General features: G+C 37.8%; 1 protein-coding gene across 1 annotated transcript; it reads left to right on the forward strand.

Annotated features, from left to right (window-relative positions):
- The first annotated feature begins 235 nt into the window (after window positions 1–235).
- Window positions 236–8,958, forward strand: LOC139722298 (molybdopterin synthase catalytic subunit-like). The gene is made up of 6 exons (XM_071633606.1): window positions 236–300; window positions 2,181–2,365; window positions 3,000–3,131; window positions 4,209–4,359; window positions 5,482–5,605; window positions 7,604–8,958. Exons 3-6 carry the CDS (start codon window positions 3,026–3,028, stop codon window positions 7,682–7,684), a joined length of 462 nt encoding a protein of 153 aa, XP_071489707.1. The 5' UTR covers window positions 236–300; window positions 2,181–2,365; window positions 3,000–3,025; the 3' UTR covers window positions 7,685–8,958.
- Window positions 8,959–27,390: the final 18,432 nt, after the last annotated feature.

The following is a 27,390-nucleotide window of genomic DNA, read 5'->3' on the forward strand; positions in this document are numbered from 1 at the left end:
AAATTATAGGACCGGAGTCGCAGGAACGAAGAAAAAAAAAAAAAAATGTCGTGTCACCGTATTTTTTAACGCACGTATCAGATCATCAGCGCAACAGTATCTGCGCGGATTGAGCTTAGACTAGGTAGTCGAAATGGAATTTCGCCATGGCTGATACCGAGGTACCTGGGAAATTTCCTGTAAAGCTGTTATTCTTTGCAAAAAGTCGGGAATTTGCAGGGGTTAAAGAAGATACAATCAAAGTGTCGCTTCATCTTTCCATGAAGAGCTAATCACAGCGATCACCGATAAATTTCCACGGTAAAAGTAATGTTTCGCTTCTACATGATTGCTGGTCCCGTGTATTAGTTTTTGTGTTACCTATTTTACACGAGCTGAGAGGGTCACTTAAGTCCCGTGTGTGTGTTTGTGTGTGTGTGTGGCAAACTCATGAAGCTATACTAGGATGAACTAGAGCTGTGTGTCGTGAGGGGGTGTCATGTCATTCAGTGCATGTACAAAGAAGTGTCTCACCATCATACAATAAAACGTGAGTATGAGTGCTCAGTGAGTGTGAGTAAAAACAGTGACAGTGTCAATCCTCTTAGTCTTCTCTTAGTCTTACACAGTGGCAGATATATTAGAAGATCCAGCAGGAGGCTGCATTGCTCTGAGGATGGGTAAAGCAGCACCTTGATGAACAATGGTTATTGTTGGTTTGGCAGTGGTTACGACCAGGCATTTCCATAGTCTTATGGTTCTTGGGTAGAATGAATACTTGTGGGAGTCAATGGTGGACCTAGGAACTGTGTATTTGAGTAGTGATCTTGTCTTCCAATGTAGTTAGCTGGGGTGATATCACGTGGAAAGGACATGGCAACCAGGTGATGTTGGATTTTGTGAAGAAGTGTGCATTGTGCAAGAGAAGGCGGCGAGAGTGAAGGCAGTCCCATCCAAGTGCTGATACTAGGGCTGTGGAAGATGTTGTTTGGCTGTAATCACCTTGGACAAAACGGGTTGCAGACTTCTGCACTTGCTCGAGTGAGTTGATATTAACAACAGTATATGGATTCCACACTGTAGAGGCGAACTCTAGTTGTGGGCGGACTAGTGCAGTGTAGGCTCTGGCCTTCACTTCTTTAGAACATGGAGACAAGGTTCTGCGGATGAGTCCCAGGGTTTGGCTTGACTTGTGCCTGATGGTCTGACAGTGCTTGTTCCACCGAAGGTCAGCCGTAACTGTCACACCTAGGTACTTGAAGTCATTGACTCTGGGAACTACTTGATTGGAAAGTGTGTACCGGTACTGATAGATACTGGGAGTGCGTTCGTGAGTTATCAAGAGGATGCCACATTTCTTCACGTTGAAATTCATGAGCCAGTTATGCTAGGCATAATATTGAAATGCACATCAAATTGCAAATTATCCAGATTCTTGTCACACACTGTCGATGTCACTGAATAAAAATGCTATGATTAGACTTCCAATGGTACTGTCTGTAGATCTATTACTTTATAGACATGTTGTCATGGTTGTGAAGTATAATCTGGTGATTTGGGTTTTACCATAAGATTGTGATAGTAACAGAACTGAAATCAGCTATTAAGTTATTTGACCCCTTACCTTGACCCAGGTTTTATAGCCCCACAGTTAACATGTATTCACCATGAAGTGACAGTCATGCATGTTGAATTGAATTGAATGAAGTTTTCAAAGTTAAGGCAGTTGATGACAGTAGATAATTATCCTTTACTGTAAAACATGATATATTCGCGGCACGAAATTTTTGCGAACTGGAGCCGACGGCCTTTTTCGTGGCATGAAATTTTCGCCAATTGCCACTGGCATTCAATGCACATAGTGTAGACAAGAAATTTCGCGTGCATTTTAATTTCGCGAATCTTGGCGCTCGCGAAATTAGCGATATTAAAATGCACGCGAACATTCCTCGTTTTACAGTATTTTGCTTTCAGTCTTTAGTCCCAATAATGGCTATCCATAAAGAACTTTCCAGAAGATGATCCTTTATCTGGAAGTATTGTTTTGGTTTGTTTTGATTTGTTTTGTTTTGTTTTGTTTTGTTTTTGTTTTGTTTTTTTGTCTGCATGGTGATTGCATGAAATGTTAGATACCAAATTAACAGTACAATAACAGCTTCTGAATCGAAAATACAGTGTATTGTGACATTTCCATTTTGCAGATTGCTACCTATAAGAGACACACTAGTTTTGGCTGTAAATCAGGAGTACGTCTCAGACGAGGGTCAGCTGACGTTGTGTGAAGGTGATGAGGTAGCAGTCATCCCCCCTCTCTCTGGTGGATAAGAGACAGGAAGCCATTTCAGCTCCTACAAAGCTTCAGCATCCATCCAGGAAGTTGTATCACGTGAGTACAAGATACAGATACTGTGAAACTAGAAACTTGGGAGTGATTTATTTTTTTCCACACTAGGCCACTTTTGGTGAATTTCACTCATTTTGATTTCATGGCTTGAGATGTTCCTGTAATTATCTTAAAAACTCAAAATAAAAGTTGTTCTTTTATTTTCACGCTCAGAAGAGTGCAAATTGGTGGAAATGTCCATGCTTGAATAATCCGTACATTACAGTTCTTCTTAGAGGCTTTACAAATCCATCCCCCTGACTGTGCTTTGTTCACCAATTAGCATGCATGCAGTGTCAGAGTGCTTTCTTCGCCAACTGATACTGATCTGATGTCTGGAAAGTAATTGTTAATAAATAGAAATTACCTAATTCCTGTTTTGTCACCATGGCTTTCATGTGAGATTGAGGCACATTGAATGGGCTTTCTAAGTTTAAACCTTGGTCAAATTTGGATGCTGAAAGACAATGAAAAATCTTTGCAAGTTAAGCTTTAGAAGTGAATGGGTACATGAAGTCCTTCATACATACCTAGTATCTCTACATTTTAATCAGTTTTCTTCTTAGATTTCACCAGTTTTGCTGATTATGTTCTATTTGAAGGAGTCTGTTTGTTTGGTTTTTTTTTGTCTGTTTAGTAGGATCTGGAACAAGGCTAATAGATATGGCAGCCATGGATGTGATCCGACTGACACCAAACCAGCTGAGTGTGGATGAAGCTGTGCAAGTTGTCACTCACCCCTCTTGTGGAGCTGTCTCTGTGTTCTTAGGTGAGTATGACTGATTGCAATAATGCATGGCCATGTTTTGGTAGAAGACTTCACTTTTTTAAAATATACGTTGATATGTTTTGTACTTTGGATTTGTTGGCTCTCATTTTCATTTTTTGCCACATCTGATGTGTACAGGTTTGGGGCTCACTGCTTCTTCTCTCCCCCCCCCCCCTCCCCCCACCCCCAACCCACCTTTCACTCATGCTGTTGCTATGTTACTCTTTTCTTATTCTTTACCCTTGTGCTGTTCCATATCTCATTTGATGTTGCCTCCCTATTCACTTTATGCTTCCCAGGTTGTCCCCTATGATCCTTGGGATCATGGATGGCCCACCTCTGCCTTTGTCTGCTCACTCTCTTGCTCTAATCCCCTTCCTTACCTCTTTGGCTCCCTGCCTTTGACTTCTAACCCAGCCCTTTTGTTTTCTTTGTTCCGTGTCACTAACCCTCCTCAGACCGCACATGTTGTGTATGCAGCCAATTACATGTGATTGCCTTCCCTGCCTGTTTGTCATTTGTCTCTGATGAAGATTCTGTTACGATCAAAATCTCAGGTCCCTACTGACTCCATAAAAAATAAAGAAATATATACATATATATTATATCAGATAATGAAATTTGAAGTGTGCAGAAAATAATCGGCATCCTAAAGTTTAATGACTTCTACCGTCAAGGCAATACCAATCTTCAAGCCAAATTTTCTTGGCTTTTTAGGTATTGTAGTAATGCAGGTATCAACCCAATTACAAAAGAACATGGTCATGTAGTCACAGAGGAGAGTCAATTTATAGTGTTTGAGCTCTCTTTTATATGTACACAGAGTTGTCAATAAAAAGGATTGTATTCAAGTAAGATTTGCAGTAATAATCAAGTCATATTGTTTGACAAAAGAATGTGTAGACTTTAGCCAATGTCAAGCTCTCTGTATGAAAGGTACTCTTGAGCTTTATCAGTAAATGCAGGAATTAACATCTTTTCAACTTTTCATGCATAGCCTTTTGTTGAACTTTTGCACACAAGAAGATTCTGAATTGTTATGGTTGTTGACATGATATGCATTTTTGTTCTATCAAGGAACAACCAGGGACAATTTTGAAGGGAAGACGGTTGTGCGGCTGGAGTATGAGGCCTATGAACCAATGGCAGAGAAGGAGCTCAGCAAGCTTTGTGCTGAGATGAGGCAGAAATGGGAATTGCACAAGATAGCAATCTTTCACCGATTAGGGTGAGTCATTGTTAGAAAATGAATACTATATGTCTGTTAGTCACCACTTGCTTGTTCACAAAATATATTGTAAATATCTACAATCTGGTGTCATATTCCATGAGGCTGAACAAGCACAGATTATTGCAACTGATTGACAAATTGCCCTACATCGACGTAAATAAGCACTGAATTGATCAGTGTTTTAGTAGTAGCCATGATAAAATGATCCTGAAGAAATTCATGAATTTGAATAACAAAGCAGTACCCGCTGCATGCTATAAGGATTAGAACCAACACTTGCTTTCGGGCGAAAGCTCGGTGGTCTAGTGGAGATGACGCCTGTTCGGTGATCAGGAGGTCGTAGGTTCGAATCCTGCTCGAGTATGTACGCCCATGATTTTTTATCATGGCTACTACTAAAACACTGATCAATTCAGTGCTTATTTACGTCGATGTAGGGCAATTTGTCAATCAGTTGCAATGAAAACATCTCGATGGAAGAAATTCATGAATTTGAAGCACAGATTATTCACAAACTTTAGAAGAAACGTAGAAGAAGAAATGCTCTTTCAGGAAATATAGAAAACTTAAGATTGACCAGGTTGACCCATTTCACCTATGTATTTAGAATCATGTAAAATAGGGGCGTGCGACTTTGTGTTGGTTTTATGATGGACGTTCACAGTTAGTCATGCAATATGACTGACATTGTCAATTCAAAAGGGGAAATAATGTTAAACTCCCTTGACCCACAGAAATCATGTTTGTTTGGTGGTTTCCAGGAAGTAGAAATTTTGCTGTACAAGATCTGATGAAGGATAGTATATGTAACAAGTATTTATAACACTGCCTAGCTATAAAAAAAAAGAAAAAAGAAGAAGAAGCCAAGAGTTTGCAGCACACTCTTGTTGTAACGAACATGGTTATAACAAAATTCTGGTTACAATGAAGTAAAAATTCAGCCTGCAACATTATCTGCTTTATGTTTTTTATTGTTGAGTTGTTCAGTTATATTGGGATTTCGATATGATGAAAGAAAACTGCTGGTCCAGATGATTTCGTGTTAACAGGAGTTTACTGTACTGTGCAAATTAGGGTTTCTAGTAAAGACATTTATGTCTTTTTCACGGTTTGTTTCAGACATGTTCCAGTGAAAGAAAGCAGTGTGATCATTGCTGTGTCGTCTGCTCACAGGAAAGAGTCCCTGGAAGCCGTCCAGTATTGCATTGACCAACTCAAGGCAGTCGTACCAATCTGGAAAAAGGTGAGAGCATTTGATGGGCTGGAGCCGTTATAGTTAAGGTTACAATTCATGTGTTATACAGGCTTTCTGTGGGTGGCACTATCACTTCCAGTTACTGTGATCAGAGTATGTTGGAGAGAGCTTCGAGTTCCATGACTTGGTAGAAAAGTACTGTATAAGAGATAACTATCGGTACATCTACTGCGATTGTTGTGCTGTAGAGGCTGACAAAGTTACAATATCATTCCTGGTCCATTATTACATGTACTGAGATTGATGTGCCATTGAAACTAATATTGTTACATAATTCCTGCTCCTTTGTTACTTGTGCTGTGATTGTTGTTCATTAGTCACTGATTAAAGTTACATAGAAAATGATCTAGTCTTTGGAATTGGCCTTATCACATAGAAGACATTGCCAAAATTCTGTTTGCATTTTCCTGAGTGCAGATGACAATTTAGATACACTGGATCTCTCAGCATGTGCTTGTTGAGAGGTTATGTGCGGGATCAGAGTTAAGGTTGGATGACGAAGATGTAGGAGTTGGACAGTCAAGGATGACCTCAGTTGCCTGCTGAACTCTGAAGATTAGAAGAGAGCTGGTCAATTCTACTGATACATTTACAATGCATGTATACCAATAGTAGAATTTTCATCTCTGTCTTGGTCAGAGAAGAGGCAAGAGTATTGCCCCTTAGATGCAAGTTGATCTGGCTGACTATTGTTCACACTGTCAGTCGGGTGTCCAAACAAAAATGTTATGATGATATCATAATGTGATGAGAAGAAACAGTTTTGTGGAATTTTCCCTATGAATGTTGCCATCTTCAAAGCTCACAAGTTTGGCTCTTGTATTTTTGTAACTGAGTGTAAAATCTGTGTAGCAAATCCAAGACAAATAAAGTGAGGTTATCTTTAATATCGTTAGGTTTGTGTGGTAAGAGTTTTTCCTCAAACACACTGCATGAATTTGCTATCTTGGATGCAAGGATGCTTAGCTATAAAACCATGTTTTTGTCATGTTAACTTATGAAGCCCTAACTTCAAACATGTTCCGAGGCCAGTGGGACTGGTGTCACTCCAGTTCTCTTTTGGCAACCTACATGGCTGTCAGTGCTTTTGTGGTGGCACTGGCTAGTGATAGAGCGCCATCTTGTGTTCATAGTACATATAGTATTTTGAACGATCATTCTCTGCTTGTTATGAGTGTATGATGCGGGGCCTAAGACTTGAGCATGCCTGTTTTGGTTGAATGGATTATCATGAGTGTAGACATCCATGTATACATATAATGAGAGGTAATGAGTTATTGTTTGTCATACTGTATACGCTATAATTTTCGCGTACATAAATTTTCGCGAATTGCCGCTGTCACACATTTTCGCGAGTGCTTAAATTCGCGATTGGGGGACCAGAGAAAATATGAGTGGCAAAGAAAGTGTGACTTTTCAACTTACTAGCAAATAAGAATGATACTAGTTATACACTGCATGAAAAAAACTTACCAAACTCTGCGAACTAGTAAGTTAGAATTCAACATTTTTGAAGTGGTTAAGTCCATCACGCTAGATTTCTGACGAGTGGTCCCCTTGCGATAATGGATTGGCTCTCTACAGTATTCGTAAGTAGACGTGGACGTGCTATATGTACGTAAAGAAGCTTAGCCAGTACAGTATATGGTCTGTTCGGTAAGCCATGACATGGTATACTACTAGTACTGAAATTTTCGTATCATCAAGGCAAGGGATTCATTTTGGAAGGTAATATTTTCGCGTGTTGTTAAATTCGCGAATAGCTCCCGACTCGCGAAATTCGCGAAAATAAAACCCCCGCGAAATATATAGCGTATACAGTATTGCTTTGACACACGGTATGAAACTGTAGTTTATTCAAATGTGAATGTTTCTTCTCCAAATTCAGATGCAATTCCTTCACACTCATGTACTGTCTGTTAACACCATCTGAATACACCGTCCCATGTACAATGTATTGCATTTTGCTGCTCCCACACTTTGCAGGAGATGTATGCTGGGGATGAGGGATGCTGGAAAGCCAACAAGGAATGTGCCTGGAGCAGCAAAAAGCCAGATATCAGCTGAAAGGGAAGAGGGATTCATATAATGCTCTCTTGCTGCAAACTTTTATCAGTTCAAGCCAAAAATGAATTTGAATCATTTTCCCAGATCAGTCCAAACTTAATATGTGACCGTGCATCACAAAACAAACAAAAAGTCGCGTGCACTGATTTTGTGTTAACACTGAAAAAGTTGAAATGGGTCAACCCAATCAATCTTGAGTTTTTCATATTTTCTGAAAAAGCAAGTCGTCTTCTACATTATACTAAAGTTTGTGATCATAAAACAAACAGGAACTTGTATTTCTAGCAGTTTTTCTTGAACACTTTTTGGTGGAATAGTGTGATTAGGTGTTTTTTCCTCGAGTCCTCTTTACATTTCTCAAAAACCCTGTCCATACGCTTCACTTTCAACTCCATTAACTTTAGAAAGGATGATGCTGCTGCATTGAAAGTTAGCATTTATCATTTACAGAATGTGTTAATAGAGCATGCATATTATCAGCTTAATCTGATAATCCCTTCATTGGAGTTCTGGTGGTTAACATCCTGTTTTTTTGTTCCATTCATCGCACAGCTAGCGCGGCTTGGTTAAGATTAAGCGCTTGAATAGACCCTGCACTTCAGAGCCTCTTTTCTGAGTTCACACTTTCCAGAGTGTGTGCTTTTTTTCCAATATTACGATAGGTTAGGAGAGTCCATTTGAATTAAGTTATACATCATTTTATTCAGAATCTGCTCTTAACTAAAAATCCATGTCTGGTGACTTTTTGTTTGTGATGCAGGGTCACATACATATATTGCTGATAACAGTACAGTTGTTGAAAAAAAAAATATATATATACAGAGTTATGGACTTGTCGACTGGAAAGCTGGTTTTTGCAATGATGAAATTGTATTTCTTTAAAGGAATGTAAGTCTGTTGTGTTTGACACAATAAAAGTGCTTAAGTTTGAGCCCCTTTGAATAAAGAGGACAAAGTAATACATCATTTATCAGAATACCGATACAGTATACGCCTGATATTTAGAAAGTCAAATTTTTCATGAATCAGGACTTGCCGACAATTTCACGAGTGGCTAAATTCGGGATTGTGGAGTGGTAACAGTACTGAATGGAGAAATGTGTGCTTGCACATATTTTCATGTCGGGATCAGAGTTAATATTTTCGTGTATTTTTTAATTCAAGAATAGCACCCGACTCACAAAATTTGTGAAAATAAAACCCTTGCAAAATATTCGGCATATGCAATACATGTACATATTAGCAGAGCCTGCCTCTGTTAGTTACATGCTATAGTATGGTTACACACTTTTGATTATGTATTGAATTTTTTTTTTTGGCATACTTGTGCTGTGTTATTAGTTTACATAATTCTTTAAGTCATATAAATGTAGAGTTATTTTTATCATCTCTCATGTTTTATCATGTCGTCGTTAATCACAGAGTGTCTTCCATTCAAGAACAGTGGACACTTTTTATTCATACTGGACGTGATAGTTGCAACATAATGAACTGTGCAATTTAAGAAATGTAGATATTATTTTGCCAAATGATATTGGAACAAGACACTGGCATCTGTGAAATGTTTGTTTCTGTAAAAATGTTGATCACATTATGTTCCATGATGATAATGATTCACACGAAAAAAAAAGGAAATGTAGTATGCCAAAAGACATATTGAATTTTAATAACTCTAACCTGCATATTATATAAATGTCTTGAAAGGTATCATTATCAAAATTTTGCCAGCATCAGACTAAGTTACCTAGCACTGTTCCATTCATTTACTTGTTTTACTTTTACTCTGTGTTTGATATGTTTTGTTTTTGTTTTCTTATGGGGTTGTTGATGTTGTTGTTTGTTTGTTCGTTTGTTTGGTTGGTTGGTTGTTTGTTTGTTTGTTTGTTTTTTATGGGAGGGGATCTCCGTGATAGTGCAAATAAAAAGACCATAGACACATATGCACGTATGCCTCTTGTAAATAGATGCACTGACTCACGTCTTCCAAAATTCATTGGCTCTCCATATAAACAAGCTTTTAATCAACATGATCTTCTGTTTTCTTCTTCTTGTTCTTCTTTTGAAAATGTGGCAGTATTGATATCCTGATAATTCTGTATAAAGAGATGTGATCATAAGAATCATCAGATATAAGAAATAACTCTTTCTTAGGTCCCCATAAAGTACATGTTTTCTGTATCTCCAAATTTGTTTATAGATTGTGTTATATGACACAACAGACTCTGATATGAAAAATACAATTTCCAGGTCTCAAAAGATCTCAATTTATTCGAGTTTGCCTGATTTCCCGTACAGTGGACTCCGGTTATAACGCAGTCCCCGGTACCAGCAGTTTTCTTTTGTTATATCAAAATTTCGTTATAACCAAACAGTAAAGTATACAAAGAGATTACATGATGATATTTGGACCTGAATTTTTACTTCGTTTCGTTCTGACTGTGTTCATAAAAACAGGAATACTCTGTACTATTATACCATACGACTCGCTATATCTCTTTTTATGTGAGGATTATTGTTTGTTTGTTTGTTTGTTTGTTTCATCATTCTCTGTGCGTATTATTAAGCAAGAGTAACTTAGGTGGTGCGTATGACCGAGAGTATTAATTTTGAAGTTGAATACTGCATTGGCACTTTTATAGGGGGAAAGTAACACCAAATCACCATTCCCGCTTTTCTTCCCATCGGGAAAACAAAACAAAAAGTAAAGCATGAAAAGTTCTTTGTAATATTGCACAATGCCCCCTACGATGCATTAGCGATGTCTGCAGATGCGTTGACATTAGATGAGACCGATATTTTATTTTCAAGCATATTGGCTGTTTGATAGCAGGAGCTTTTGTTACCATTTTCCTCAATTCATGACAGTCTAACCTTGTGTTGCAGATATTATTTTTCACAATCTCTAGTCTGGTAGGAATGGGGGGTCCCCATGCACCCCCCGAACACATTTTTTTAACTTACTTTTTTGTAACCCTTAGGGTGTCTAGTTAATGAATTTTTTTGTTCCCAAGAAAAAATCGTGTCCCATGGGGGTCATTGGCGGCCATCTTGGCAGCCATCTTGGATTTTCAGGGAAAATCATTATCTTTCATAACTTTTGAACTACACAGCATAAAATCATAAATAAAGCATTTCTTCAGGGTAAACATGACACGAGGAATCGATTGCAATGGTTATTTACATGATTAAAGCAAGTCTGAAACATGAAAAGCCTAAAAACATGCAAATTTCGGTGTCATTTTCACCGAAAACTACCCAAATAGTTTAACTTTTAAATTACACAACATACAGGGACAAATAAAACAGTAATTTAGAGTTAATACGGCATGAGGAATCGTTTGAGAGAGTTATTTACATGATTAAAGCAAGTTACATACAAGAAAAGTCCAAACATGCGAGGAAAACCAGTGTCGTTTACTCTAGAAATATTCCCAAGTAGTCTATATACATATATACATGACAATCTCATACCTCCTAAGAGTAAACTTACCTCTTTTTCTTAACAGTCTGGTAGGAAAGGGGGGGGGGGGTCCCGTGCACCCTCCTTTTTGTATCCCTTAGGGTGTCTATTTGATTCTTTTTGTCTCCAAGTGAAAATCGTGTCACATGGGGGTCATTGGTAGCCATCTTGGATTTGCGAGGAAAATCATTAGTTTCTATAACTTTTGAACTTTCCAACATACGAGGAAAAATAAAACTTTTTTTCAGGGTAAATGTGACATGAGGAATCGATTGAGATGGTTATTTACATGATTAAAAAATGCTTGATACAAGAAAAGTCCAAAATATGAAAAATTCTGTATCGGTTACACTGAAAAGTACCCAAATAGTTCAACTTTTGAACTATACACAACATACAGGGACAAATAAAACATTTCTTCAGACGAAACACATTATGAGGAATCAATTGAGATTGTCATTTACATGATGAAAGCAAATTTGATACAAGAAATGTCCCAAAAATGAAAAATTAAGTGCTCTTACTCTGGAAATGGCCCAAATATTTCATGCTACATACATGACAAATTGCATACCTCACAAAAGTGACTAACAACTCTGTCTTTAGATCATTGCCCAAATAGGCCTTTTTTGTTTTGTATCAAAAACATTAAATAGAATCTGAAGAGAAAATTAATTTCAAGCATTGTCACCCCTCACTTGGTGAAATAGAATAAGAATGTAAGCACTGTGGTAATTCATATGCAAATACCCTTAAAAAGAGGTGACACATGATAATAATGTTGATCACAACACTTAAAAGTGACTAATGGACAAAGATAAAACTTGAACTGAAATTTAACACTCTTTGTGCGCGTTCAATTTCGTTTCATTTTATATTTAAAACGAGTTTGAGTTGGGATATATTCAAGGAAACAATCACTGTGTCAAAATGTCGAGCCGATTTCAAAAATTTAGATGCCAAAATGGTTTCATTTATTCTCAGGTTAAAAAAGCAGTTCATTCAAATGTATTCGTTTAAAGTTTATTGTCCGAAAAACAAAAAGAGAAACATTTCATTTGACAGCCGGAAATCTAGCCTGTGAATAGGGACTGTATATCAATGTGGATTGCTGCTACTTTGATTTAGAAATATTTGCATATGAATCGCTTTTGTGCTTACATCCTGTATGCATTCAATTCAAGTTCACATTGATTGGAATTAAGTTTGCTTTCGAATTCTTTTAAAAGTTGTCTGACACAAGACGCAATATTCAAGCTATTATCAAAAGACATAATGATATTTTGAAAAGGTTAGCCACATACCGATTAGTGATTGGCTGAACACAGTCACGTGATGGAAGTGCATTCGTTATGTTCGCCCATGGGATGGGCGAACATTTTTGTAATGTTCTCCCATGGGAAAACATTTCCACGTGACAAATGACAGAATTAAGGCCTAGGACCGCACCGCACTTATAACCTCCCTCAATAGCATTTCAAACCCTTCGGGTGGAACATTGGGTATGTTCCCTCCGCCGCCAGTCATCATCTATATAGTTTAACATCTGTGACATGTGTATAATCAAATGCTTTTCATGAAGTATGGAATTAACGTATATTGAAAAAATATAAAGTAACACAATATGACTTCACTTTTCTTAAAAAGTATTCTGAATGCTCATCCTGTGTAACTGTACAAACCACAGAAGCGGTTATGCGATATATCAGGTTTTCATTTCACACTTCTTTAATTTCTATACCGGTAGTCATCATCAAAACGATCATTGTAATCAATGTCTGGGTCCTCTTCTTCATCCTCCTTCATTTCCTCAGTAATTTTCTGAAGCAAGTCAATGAGGGAAGTCGGAAAGATAGGGCCACTTGACCACACTGGCTCCATCATAACAAAGGCTATCTTCTGCCATCCTTGTCCAGAATCAAAGGAGTCATATACAGAGCACCAGAAGATTGGTTGGTCAGCTCCCTTTAAGATGACAAGGCGATGGGTCACACATTTAATGTGTGGGATAAGGTTGTCTCTGCAAGGTGTATATGAGCATGAAGAAATCCACATTGGAGTTTGTCGTCATTATTTTGTTCGCCCTCTCCCATCATCTGCTTTGGATGATGCTGCTGTAAATAGACTTCTCCACCTCTTATGGTCATACATTAGGCATGTGAATGCTCCAATGTCTTCTGTCACCTCTTATTGGCTCTACAGACCACCCATCTCCAAGGTTTAAGTGGGGAACAAAAAACATTGGCACATTTTAAAGTCATGTTGTAGAATTTCAGCAGTGTTCATTATAATGTAATATTGAACAATTTACCACATTTCAGTAAAATATTGCAGAGATTATAATGTCATACTACTCTCTCCTGAATGCTGTATGGTACATGGGGTGGCTTTGTAGATTCTTTAGGGGTCCGACTTTGCCCCTACTCTTGAAGGCACTTGTTACATCTTCCCCTGTAAACACATGTCGTCCAAGTATTGTGGTACAGTAGCCAGCTCCCTTTGATTCTGTATGCCAGTTCAACGACATTCACAATCTGGCAATGCTCGACAGTCCATTTATCAAGGAGGATAGTGAGGGTGACGGAGTAAGCATGGTGTAAGAAGATCAAGAAAATGTCTGTGTCTGGTGTCCTTACCACAGCTGCTTTGTACCCAAGCTTAATAGTGGAATACTCGAGGTAGAGCGCTACCCTGGTGTCCTTCTCCTGATTAGACGGCAGCTCATGGATAGAGCTTATTGTCTCCTGGGATGAATAATTAGGTGAACAAAAAGAATGTAACAGGAATCACATAAGCTTCAGAGAATGTGATTTCTGTTACATTCCTTTTGTTTACACAATGATATGTTCCAAGAGACAATGGCGCGATATCCATGAGTGACTGTCTAACCAGTATAAGGAGACGGACACCAGGGTCGTGTTCTACCTCAAGTGCGTTGCTAAGCTTGGGTTCGCACCCCGTGGAGCAGTGGAGCTGTGGAGCGGTGGAGCTCCACAGCTAATGAATATTAATGAGCTCATGAATAGTAATGATCATGAATATGTATGAATATGTATTTATGTAAATGTACATGCATTATGTATGAGTGTGAGATATAATAGTCTGTGAATGGGAGTGGCAATAGCAATAGTGAAGAATTGTGGAGCAGTGGAGCTCTCTGACCTAGCATATCATATTAGTGAGCTTAACCATTATGGATTATGATATGATTTATGATAAAAAGATGGATTATGATATGAATTATGATAAATCGATGAATTATGATAATAGATATGAATTATGGATATTTGCATAACAATAGAAATTGGAAAGAACAAAAGAATGTATGAAATATGAAAAATGAAAGATGAATATTCATGAGATATGAATTATAAATATGAACGATGACGAAATGACGAAATGACGAAATGACGAAATGACGAAATGACGAAATGACGAAGACGTCATATTATACATATATCCACCACTTCGACGTTTCGTCGATTCGTCATTTTGTCATTTCGTCATTTCGTCATTTCGTTCATATTTATAATTCATATCTCATGAATATTCATCTTTCATTTTTCATATTTCATACATTCTTTTGTTCTTTCCAATTTCTATTGTTATGCAAATATCCATAATTCATATCTATTATCATAATTCATCGATTTATCATAATTCATATCATAATCCATCTTTTATCATAAATCATATCATAATCCATAATGGTTAAGCTCACTAATATGATATGCTAGGTCAGAGAGCTCCACTGCTCCACAATTCACTATTGCTATTGCCACTCCCATTCACAGACTATCTCACACTCATACATAATGCATGTACATTTACATAAATACATATTCATACATATTCATGATCATTACTATTCATGAGCTCATTAATATTCATTAGCTGTGGAGCTCCACCGCTCCACAGCTCCACTGCTCCACGGGGTGCGAACGGGTATACAAGGTAGCTTTGGTGAGGAATCCAGACACACATTTTCTTGATCCCCTTGGTCCATGCTTAATCCATTCTACAATGTAGTATCTTTCTTAATAAACGGACTGTCACGTATTGCCAGGTTGTCAATGTCAATTAACTTGCATTTATATAGAATCAACGGGAGCTCATATACTGTATACCAAAATACCTGGACTGTATGTGTTTACCGGGGAAGATGTAACAATTAAAGTGCCTTAATGGGTTGGGAAAAGTTGGACCCCTAAAGAATCTACAAAAGCCACCCCATATACCACATAGCATTCAGGTGAGAGTTGTTTGATATCATGATTTCAGAAGTATTTTACTGAAATCCAATAAGTTGCTCAGTATTATATCAGAATAAACACTACTAAAATCTAAGAATATGACTTTACAATATGCCAAGTTGAGTGTTTTTCCTCACAAATCTTGGTGATGGGTGGTCTGTGGAGCCAGAGGTGACAGATGACATTGAAACATTCACATGCCTAAAATGTATAGCGAGGCCCGGGAGAAGTCTATTATAATGGCGTTCGCAGCATCATGCTGAAACAGATGGTGGGAGAGGGCGAGCAACTGATGACCAAATCCAAGGTGGATTTCTCCTTGCTCCCACCTGGCAGAGGAAACCTTATGTCACAGTTTCAATGTGTGAACCATGGGTACCACCTTGCCATCTTCAAGCGATCTGACTAGCCAATCTTCTGGTGCGCTACCTCTTTAATCCTGGACAAAGGTAGCATAAGACAGCCTTCGGTATCATGGATCCGGTGTGGTCAAGTGGCCCTATCCTTCCCACTTCCCTCATTGACTTGCTTCAGAAAGTTACTCCGTAGACGGAGAAGGATGAAGAGGAGGAGCCAGACATTGATTACAATGATCGTTTTGATGATGACTGGAAATTACCAGAAGTGTAAAACCAAAAGCTATAACATATTATCGCTTACCGAATCTGTGGTTTGTATAATTGCATAGGATGAGAATTTAGAATATGTTAGACAAATTAAAGTCAGAGAGAGAGAGAGAGAGAGAGTGGATTTCTGACTGTCAAGTGATTTTAATGTTTATTTTCAGACAGGAAGGTTTTTAAACAAATACGTTTGAATGAACCATTTTTAACTTAATCTTACATAAGTTTTAATGATAACAATCTGACACCTAAATTGGTGAAACCGACAGAGCATTTTGGTACAGTGAGTTCCTTTATGAAAATACACTTACTCAAACTCTTCAAATACAAAATTATATGAAATAGAAGATGCACACAAAAAGTGTTCAATTACATTTCAGGTTTGAATTTTGTCGATTAGTCACTTTCACATGTTGTGATCAAAATTTGTATGTTCACTTCTTTCGATCTGCTTTTTTAGGGGTATCTGCATATGAATTGCCATCGTGCTTATATTTTTCATTTGATTTCAACAAGTGAGGCGTCAAAATGCTTGGAGTTGCATGTTGCATATTTTTTTTTATATACAAAACACCATATTTGAGCTATGATCTAAAGACAAAGTGCCAAGTCACTTTTGCGAAGTAGTTTGTCATGTATGTATACGGAGTTTGGGTACTCTACGGTGTAAATGACATCAAATTTTTCGTATTTTGGACTTTTTGTATCAAACTTGCTTTAATCATATAAATAACCATCTCAATCGATTCCTCATGACACAGTTACCCTGAAGGAAATGTTATATTTATCCCTGTATGTTGTGAAATTCAAAAGTTACAGAATTTACTGATTTTCCTCTCAAATCAAAAATGGCAGCCAATGACTCCCCCCGCCCCCGCCCCGCCCCCCGACACGATTTTTACTTGGAAACGAAAAAAAAAAAAATCATCAAATAGACACCATAAGGCATACAAAAATTCAGGGTGCATGAGGATCCCCCATTCCTACAAGACTATTAAGACTTTAGTGGTTAGTCAATCATATGAGGTATATAATTGTCATGTATGTATATGGACTATTTGGGCAGAGCAAACAACACTGGTTTTTTTTTATTCGCATGTTTGGATTTTTCATGTATCATAATTGTTTTACTCATGTAAATAACAATGTCAATCGATTCCTCATGCCAAATTTACCCTGGATAAATTATTCATTTGTCCTTGTATGTTGGAAAGTTCAAAAGTTATAGAAATTATTGATTTTCCTCGCAAATCCAAGATGGCTGCCAATGACCCCGATGTGGCACGATTTTCACTTGGATACAAAAAGAACAAAATAGACACCCTAAGGGATACAAAATGGAGGGTGCATGGGACCCCCCACCCCCCATTCCTACAAGACTGTTAAGAAAAAGAGGTTAGTTTACTCTTAGGAGATATGAGATTGTCATGTATATAAACCTTGGGAATATTTCTAGAGTAAACGACACTGGTTTTCCTCACATGTTTGGACTTTTCTTGTATGTAACTTGCTTTAATCATGTAAATAACTCTCTCAAAAGATTCCTCATGCCATATTAACTCTGAATTACTGTTTTATTTGTCCCTGTATGTTGTGTAATTCAAAAGTTAAACTATTTAGGTATTTTTCGGTGAAAATGACACCGAAATTTGCATATTTTTAGGCTTTTCTTGTTTTAGACTTGCTTTAATCACGTAAATAACCATTGCAATCGAATCCTCGTGTCACGTTCACCCTGAAGAAATGCTTTCTTTATAATTTTATACTGTGTAGTTCAAAAGTTATGAAAGATAATGATTTTCCCTGAAAATCCAAGATGGCTGCCAAGATGGCCGCCAATGACCCCCATGGGACACGATTTTTTCTTGGGAACAAAAAAAATCATTAACTAGACACCCTAAGGGTTACAAAAAAGTAAGTTAAAAAAATGTGTTCGGGGGGTGCATGGGAACCCCCCATTCCTACCAGACTATGATGACATGCATGTACATGTATCTAACTTCACTCAATCAGGTCACTGGAGATAAAATCAACTGAAAACTTGCCGTTGAACATATTAACCTTACAGTTGTTACAGATATTATAGCAGCTATAGGAATTTACATGAACAGGATTAAGATCTATAATATTGTGGTGTGTGTCAACCATGAGCGAGAGAGAATTCATGAGATGCAAAGTCAATACACATCAATATGTACACAGGATGCAGTGCAACCTCACCTTTCAGTTTTAAAATGGCCTAGATTAGGTTTCCAATATGAAAGGCTTTCCGCTCCCATCTCAACTGAATTGTACTAGTGGTAGTAATAGTAGTATGTAGTAGTAGTAGTAGCAGCAGCAGCAGCAGTTGTATTCATTTTCGTATAAAACAGTGTTGTTCATATTCAGCTTTGTCAACGTGATGGTGCTAGTCTTCCATGGGGTGCATAGGTGATACATACTACATGTATTACTAGCACAAAATCAAATCAAAGCATAGAGTAAATCAAGCGAAGCAAAAACAACAGGGAACAGGTTATGAATTGTAGACTTTTTGTACAATCCAACGCTCAGTTTCATATACATATATATATATATATATACAGGGCTCGACACTAACGGTGGCCCGGTGGCCCGGGGCCACCAAAAATGAAAGTCGGGCCACCAAATTTCCAAAAAGGGCAAATTTGGTGGCCCGAAATTTTTTGAAAAGTATGTCAATAAATTCGTAACTTTTTGCGCCGGAAATTAGCAGTTAAATTTGTTCAAAGGATGGATGAAAAGGACTGAATGAATGCCTGAGATTGAGTGTTGCAAGTTTGTTGAAGTTGATTTATGAGTAGATATGTCCAACTAGTGATTCTTACTATCATAAATCTTACCAATATTTGACTCATTAAAAAAAAGGACCTTTAATGTTTTTTATAGTTGTTTTTTCGGGACACCAAATTTTTCTCTCGGGCCACCAAAAATTTGAAATTTAGGATTTTGGTGGCCCCATCGGGCCACCAAACAAAAAAGCTAGTGTCGAGCCATGAGATATATATATATATATATATATATATAGATTCGTTTTTCCCAAGTGTTCTTTAGGAAGGGCAAATCTCAAGTGTTCTTGAGAGAGCGAATCGATCGAAAATTTGTGTGCCGAAATAAACTGTTGGTGATTACAGCATGAACTTGGTTTCAGTTTTATTTTTGATGATATTATTACACCAACACGTGGACAACTTATATATATATATATATATAGTAAAGAAGAAACAACAAACTGTAAAGGGTAGCATAAAATTCAATCGTATGCATGTACTGTATGAACACGTTTGTTTTCTCTGTCAAGGTGCAAAAGTAAAAATTGCAACAAATATAATGGGGAACCTGCCATTGATGTGTTAATGCCCTTTCCACCTAATAATAAAAAAACCCAAAGCTTACACAATTGTTTTTGAACGAGAGAGACAGCGTTGATTACACTTCATGATTGAGCCGTCGCTGTCCTCTCTCTCACACCCCCCCCCCCCCCCCTCCCCGCGAGAAAAAAAAACATACAAAATGTGTACAAGATAGAAAGAGAGAAGATTCTGATAAATCGAACTTCAGATGGGTTCTGTTCACGGTTGTCATACTGGGAAAGTGTCAAATTTATTCACTTTTTATTCCTGAAATCGAAGGCTAGATATTAACAGAACGTAATTCAAGATACCTTTCCTTTCTGTCGGAGGCCAAATGGGCGAACAAGTATTGGGTACCAGGAAAAGATCCTGTATCGGTAGCTGACTACAGGGTGTGGGAACTTCCCGCAAATCTAGAGAGGGCACCGGGTAATGTACAGCATACGTCATCGCTGTACAGCACTGACTGACAGCTATTTTGACCAACAAAATATTGAAAGAAAAAAAAATGAAAAGAAAGATACAGTAAAGAAATATTAGTAGAGTACTACTCATATTAATATGAGTAGTATTTTTCTTTACATATGTAATCAAACGTGTTTCATGTCTTATTTTACTCATTATTGTGCAATAATGGCAGAATTTCAGTTTTCTTTGCTTAATTGTATTTTAGCGCAATTTTGTAATTTTACTTTTGCAGACTGGAATAGAAAAATAACTAATATTGTGCATGTTCACCCATGCGTATTTGTGTTTATCTACCACGTTGATATACAACTGAACTTCCTTTGATTTTATATACACTGTATTATTTATTCATTTGTATTTCGGTCTTGCATTAAAAAAAAAGAATTTGACAAATATGTTTGCCTTTTGTTTTGCTTAGTGTACATTGTGTTAATACCTGAGTATTAGTTATGTCTGCATGTTTACGTTCTTCTGTTCTAAGTGAACAAAAATTCATTCAGATGAATGAATTTCAGGGCAATTTGTCGATAAGTTGCCATGAACAGAAATTCGTCGACAACGCCTTCTATTTTTATGCTTGTGAATAGGGAAGAGTAAACCATGGCCAGTTGGGGATGAGAGAGAGAGAGAGATTGTTTATTATATTACTGTAATATTCCAAGGTACGAGATAGCCGGGAGAATCGTTGTGTTCAATTGACCGTATGGAATGATTGATGAAGACGCCTTCAATATATGGCTCCATTTCATATCCAGTGGACTGTTTACAGTTGGTTACAATTATTTTCAACTGGACATTGCACTCTTTGTGTGTGAAGGACAAGTCATACTCGGGGCTTGGTTCCTCGGCTATCAGAATAAAGCGTGGTCAGCGTGCAATTTGTTTCAAACGCTGTGACTAAACAAAGCGATGTTTATAAATGGAGAGACGATGAATAAACTGCGAGACGTGCGAGTGATATAAAGTGAAAAAATATCATTTTTCATCAAATTTGTAATTAATCATATCAAATATAAAAAGAAGACAGTTATATAAATTGCTGCTATTTGTGCCGCTATTGTGTGTAATACACTCCCTGGTCATGTTTAAAATTGCATTTCGCTCCATACCCTCAACAACATTGTAATGCTTTTAGAATTTGGCTTGATTTGAGCTGAAGTCAATGTGCACGTCTGTGTGCAGGAGTGGTGCCTGAACTGGTTACAGCTCGCTATTCCGAAGGTTCGTTGTTCCGACGGTTCTTTTGTCCGAAGGGTCGTTATTCCGAAGGTTCGTTAATCCGAAAATGTGATGAGGTTTGTTATTCCGAAGGTTCATTAATCTGAAATGAAATAAGGTTCGTTATTCCTAAGGTTCGTTAATCCGAAAATGAAACAAAGCTCGTTGTTCCGAAGGCTCGTTACGGACCCTATATCACTTCGGATCAACGAACCTTCGGAGTAGCGAACCATATTTCATTTTCAGATTAACGAACCTTCGAAATAACGAATCTTCGGAATAACGCCACAAATGTTCGGATTAACGAACCCTTTTTCATTTTCGGATTAACGATCCTCTAGGTATAGGGAATTTGTGTGTTTCGGATTAACGAACCTTCGGACGGAATAACGAACCTTCGGAATAACGAACAGCACCCAGCTCAACTTACCCCTATGCTCAATAATTACCCCGCATCCCCCTACTAAAGTTTTTTTTTTTTTTTTGTTAGGAAGTGTCCAAGCGAAAGAAGTAAACTGAGCTCATTCAATCCCTCTCATTCCGTGTCTAGAAATCAGATGCATCAAAGTTGCTTCCAATTTTACAAACATTGACAAATATTTCGTCCATATAATGTGGTAAATCAAACTCAATAATGGAATATCATTCGACACATGTTCAGGAAGCTTTGTTCGACAGCCCCCACTTGTCGGAAATTATTCACTGCTCGTGTTTTGATACATCAGTGTCATTACAGTATTTAGTTTCTGCATGGTGGCTAAAACGAGATTTGATTTTCTTCATGATCATGGGTAACTTTTTCTCGTTTACACAGTTCGCCACTTTACGATAGACGTAAACGATGACCATTTTGTAAAGAATGCCGTTATGTTATGACACATTTTGATTTCTTTTTCTATCGCAGGGTGTATTGCATGCAACTTTTTTTTTTATATAACGACATTGTCAATAAAGAAATGTGTTTCTCTTTCTCTTTCTCTTTCTGTTTCGATTCCGTTGGTATACTCAGAATTAGCTGTACCCCATCCACGTTTCAATTGGTATGGTGGTGTATGAGCAGGGCAGGAAAAGTGTTTCACATTTGAAGCCTCTGTTTAAAGACTGTACTGGATGTAGACGTGAATGTTTCCTCGTCAAGTAGGTTCCAGTCCACTGCTGTCCTGTGGAAGAATTGAGTACTTGTGTACATCTTTCTTGGTCAGTGCTCTTTGGATTCTTGTGCTGTTCCCTCTGGTTGTTCTCTCCCCCCCCCCCCCCCCCCGTTATTAACTTTGATGAATCATAATATTATGAGTGTTGTTCATGCAAGATTTCCCATTTCTTCCAACTTGCAAACTTACGTACCATCCTGTTGGGGACAGAAACGAAAGAAGCTGATGAGTGTTGTTGTAAATAAAAGGAAGCATCGGAAGCCACGTTATTTTTAATCCGATCCATTTCGGAAATCATTTATATATTCTTGGTTCTACTGTGAGGACCCGAGTCACATAAGAGTTACAGTCCGTTTACTTTCGGTATTGTATAGAAAAGAGAAAGTCCGTTAGGCCCTTTTCTGGGCAATGGACGGAATGTATCTTTCTTTGTTGTCTGGTAGTTTGTTATGTTGTTGGTGATGTGGTAACTGTGGTTTGGCTACTCGTGGGTGATCGTTTATTGTTTTCCGAGTGTCTATTTGAATGCGGCTGTATGATTATTTGTGGTCTCAGCCAATGTATTGGGTATCAGAAACTCGCGACAAGGCGAGAGCGCTTTGAACCAGTACTGTAGGCTCATACTCATGTCATTATGAAAGTCATACTTTTCTAACATCGATCTTTCTCCGACACCGACAAACGAAACGAAAAGTCTTGTCTCCAGTTTTCCGACATCCGTGTTTCTTGGCTTTCCAATGTTTTGCACATTGATACAAAAAGTGAAAGAAAATGAAGGAAATCATGAACCTTCTAATATCAGTTACATGGTATGGTGTGACTGTAATATTGTCACGTAGAACTGTTTATCCGAATAACATCAGAGCAAAGTTAATGAAGGTGAATTTGTATCGTAAAGGGGATAATTATAGCCAAACATCACAAACAGACGTTAGATGTGTTATTCAACTACCATTTCTCTCCAATGTTTCATCGATGCTGTTTAAATCGTGTTCATTCGCTAAATATTCGCAAGTTTGGCGATGGATCTCATGGTTACTGGATAGAAAATAAGCCATCGTTACTTTATAGGTAAAGGGATTTAAACAACTGCTCCGCGTTGTCTCAACTAGCTTCGGGACGTCATTGTATCTTTAGTCATTAGCTGTTTCTTTTTTAATTGGGCAAGTTTGCTGGAAAATTCGCGATCTAGACATTGTCTCTGGTTATCTTTCTAGACATGGTCTTTGGTTCCTTTAACCCCTAAAAGAAAAAAGATGTCATTATAATCGAAACACGGTATATTGTCAACCAAAATGGTATGTAATACTTAAGTCCATCGAGCACGTTGTTTTCCTTTTGCTTTTGAAGTTGAACACATTTTGTCTTTGCTATTCCTGTTATTGGTTTCTTCGTTGGCTACATCGTGTAGTTTCTATATCGTCTTGAACACTCTCCCCTTTTAAACGATATCATCAGTAAAATTTTAGTTTCAAACATCAAGTTTTCCCTCTTTTCTTATGACAAAAACATTTTGAAAATCAGTTTCGTTTGTGTTATTGCCTGTTAGCAATTTTCACCACTGAAGTTGTTGATTTGGGGTCATTCCACGAGACGTCAGGGTCATACAGCCTACGAGTAATACAGCCCACGAATTCGACATTGAAAAAAAAAAAGGTCAATGAGTCATACAACCCACGAGTCATACAGTCCATGAGTCTGACACTAGACGAACAAGGCCCAGGGGCCTGTTGCATAAAACTCCTACCGGATTTTTTTTTCCAGTTGAAATCACAAAATTCCGGTTGGAAGCTCCCAACCAGAGTTTTTATGCAACGGATTTTACATTCTTAGGTTAGCAACCTTAAAAAATTCAGGTTGGGCAAATCCCAACCTGAATTTTTTAAGGTTGCTAAAAAAATTTTATGCAACGGCACCCAGGAGTTCGACACCAGACAAAAACAGCCTACGAGACCGACATTACGTCACTGGGCTTAGTGCGTTGGTCTCATGGGCCTCGCTTGCGTGGTGTCAAACTCATGGGCCTTATTTGCTTAATGTCGAATTCATGGGCCTTGTTTTCCTTGTGTCGGACTCATGGGCCTTATTTACTTAGTGTCAAACTCATGGGCTGTGTGACCCGTGGGTTGTATGACTCGTGGGCTGTAGGCGTCCTCTATAGCTCATGGGCTGCATGATTCGTGAGTGTCGAACTCGTGACGTACACCTGTTGATTTGCTCATACACTTCAAACTATATGCCACCAATACTGCCACGACTGGTTTGTAATTCGATCACTTTCTCTTTCTGTCATTCTGCGGTGAATCTCTCTTTTTGTGGCCGTCTGTCTGTCTGTCTGTCTGTCTGTCTCTCCCTCCCTCTCCCTCCCTCTCTCTCTCTCTTTCTCTGCTTTAATTCTTTTTTTTTCTGTCTTCACTTTACATCTCTCATTCTTTTTCCCATTCTTTTTACTTTTTTAACTATCTATGCTAATATACGTGGCCAGGTTTGGCTACCCTCACGTCATAAACTTTCGACATTGCCAACAAGACCAAAAATCACAGCGGAGAGTACCTGTGTAAACTTTATGTCAAGTCACAGCCCTCATAAATCTGAACTCTGTTTGTGAAGCACGGTTATTAGGTAGGACTGAACCAGTCAAGACAGATAATCGATCAGATCCATTAATCAACTCTTCTCCGTGTGGAGGACCTCTACACTGACTATGGAAGGGGGAATTTTCAAGTGGAAGAATGTAAAGTGCGTAAAAGGTGCATACCAAACGACATCAACGACAACGAGTGGTACATCTGCGAAGTAATGCACGATAATAAACTCGGCATATAATATGATAAGTACTAATCACAAGCCAATGCAAGCTTGTCGGTGCGGCATAATTAAGGAGATTTTGTCCTGTCTTCCTCGCCCGCTAAAATATTCCCCGTGTATGGGTAAGCAAGAGGTCGTTCAGTAATCAGTGGTTTCTGCTTTATGCTCGGCTTAGATGAAACAAACTGGATATGATGATGTTGTTTGTCCGTCTTACGATAATACTGATCATAGCCCGAGTATGAAGTGTTTCGTAATCAAAATACAAAAGATGGCATGGCGGTATGTTGTTTTCAAAAACATCGTAACAAGTTAGAGGGCCTGCGACTAATATTTTAGAGGGCTGGGGTACAGTATTGGTGGAGATGAGAATTGGGCCTATAACTTTTTGCGAGATACCAAGAAAACATTTATGAAATAGTACAGAGGATACAATTCTAAGAGGAATTCAAAGTTTAACGAAAATTGGATTTGGAATGGCTCAAACATCCAAAAACAAAGTAAAACAAAGCAATCGTAATAAAGTGTGGGTCCCACACTTTATCAGAATCGCTCTGTTTTGGATATCTCAACCATTTCAAAACCAATTTTCATCAAATAAACATTGAATTCTTCATGGAACAGGATTAAACCATGTTGGTTGAGAGTAAATGGCTATTGAGGTAGGAGTAGACCAAGTGATAGATCACCGGTTCAAGTTGTCATTGTATTCGTTAGTTATGTTTTCCATTTCCTGTTAAGTCATATATATATATATATATATATATATATATATATATATATATATATACAATGTATATATATATATATATATATATATATATACAATGTATTCATAAAACAATTTCCAGCTTATATATATATATTATTCTACACGTGTATAAGTAATTTTTTCTATCAAAAACTGACAGACAACAACAACAAAAACAAAGAGTTTTTATTGATTTTTTTTGCTTCGTCTTCTCTTAATGGTTTTACTAATCATCTATTCTTCTTTTATTTATGTGTTATTTAAAAATTATACAGAATCACACTATTTACAACAATCAACTTGATTAGAATAACACAATCACTGAACAATGTAGAGGAATTGTAGAAAAGAACAAAAAAAAAGGCAGAACATTAAGTTACCATACAAATCAGATCTTGTTCAAGAGCGATATTCCGAGATGGGGAAGGAGAATAAAAACAAACAAACAAGTAAACAAACTAATGAGTGACCAATTAAGAGTTTCAGTAATCATTTATTCTTATACGGTTCGCATAATTATCAGCCAATCATTTAATATAAATTGTTGGGGACCAGAAACAGGTACATGTAACAATGTACAAGGTCTCGAACTGAAACAATGCATAATCGAGTTTCATGCCTACGCCAAGTACCTTCAATAAACAATGATTGTTTTTGTTTTGAGAGTCGGGGGAACAAGAACATATTATTGTCAGGTTATAACACTTTCACAGCAATTTCCTACACAAAATTGATTCCCAAGGTTTATTTCCATACAACCAAATGAGGAGGATTGGATGTAAGTTATGGTGCCTACCGAAGAGGTCAAGTGATGCATACTAGATTGCTTGTTTGAAGCACCCTTAAGTGTACACTGTGTGTGCGCGGTATCTTCGTCTGAAATTAATGTGTAGAGAAAAGTGTGAGGCGCGTACTTCAACGCCTGGAGTCCGCGAGCCCTGATGTGAGAAAAAATTTATATCATTGTCTTGCTTCCCTGGACGAGTGGCAGAACATCGTTCTCGATCTTCGGGTCGTAATGATCCGCTGCCATTGTGGTGGACATCAGCATCATCATCGCAATCATCTCTCAACCGAGTGAGTCAGCTTCGTTTTGTTTACTCTTCATAGGTGTTCTTACAATAATTCCGAATTACGATAGTATCAGTACGTTTCATTTTATCATTTCGTTTAGTCTTCCTAGACCTATGTTTCTGTAATCTATATATGAAAATAATCAAATAAGGCCGCCTGAAATCTTTCCTCTATTCATATCAAAATCATTCGTATGACTTAATCAATTATAAATTGTAAAGTTTTACTTTTGATGCGAATGAAATGATTCAATTCAAAATTGCAGCTATCAGTGTAATGATATTATGTTTTGCGGGGGGGGGGGGGAGGAGGTTCTATTTATACCCCTGGCAGGCGAATTCATCTCACGTTTCTCCATCCGGGAAAAAGTGTTTTTAAAGTATTTGTTGCGATTGAATGAACCTTGACATTGCTTGATGCACGAGTAACTCTCGGATCCTTGGAAGTACATGTTCTAACATGCAGCTTCTGAATTTATGGCCTCCATTTCCCTCCCCTTGCAATGGTACAGACGAGGCCAAACAAGATG

Source organism: Diadema antillarum, unplaced genomic scaffold, assembly GCF_040938485.1.
Source record: "Diadema antillarum isolate AM-2024a unplaced genomic scaffold, OU_Dant_1.0 scf00000163, whole genome shotgun sequence".
In the NCBI taxonomy this organism is placed as follows: Eukaryota; Metazoa; Echinodermata; class Echinoidea; order Diadematoida; family Diadematidae; genus Diadema; species Diadema antillarum.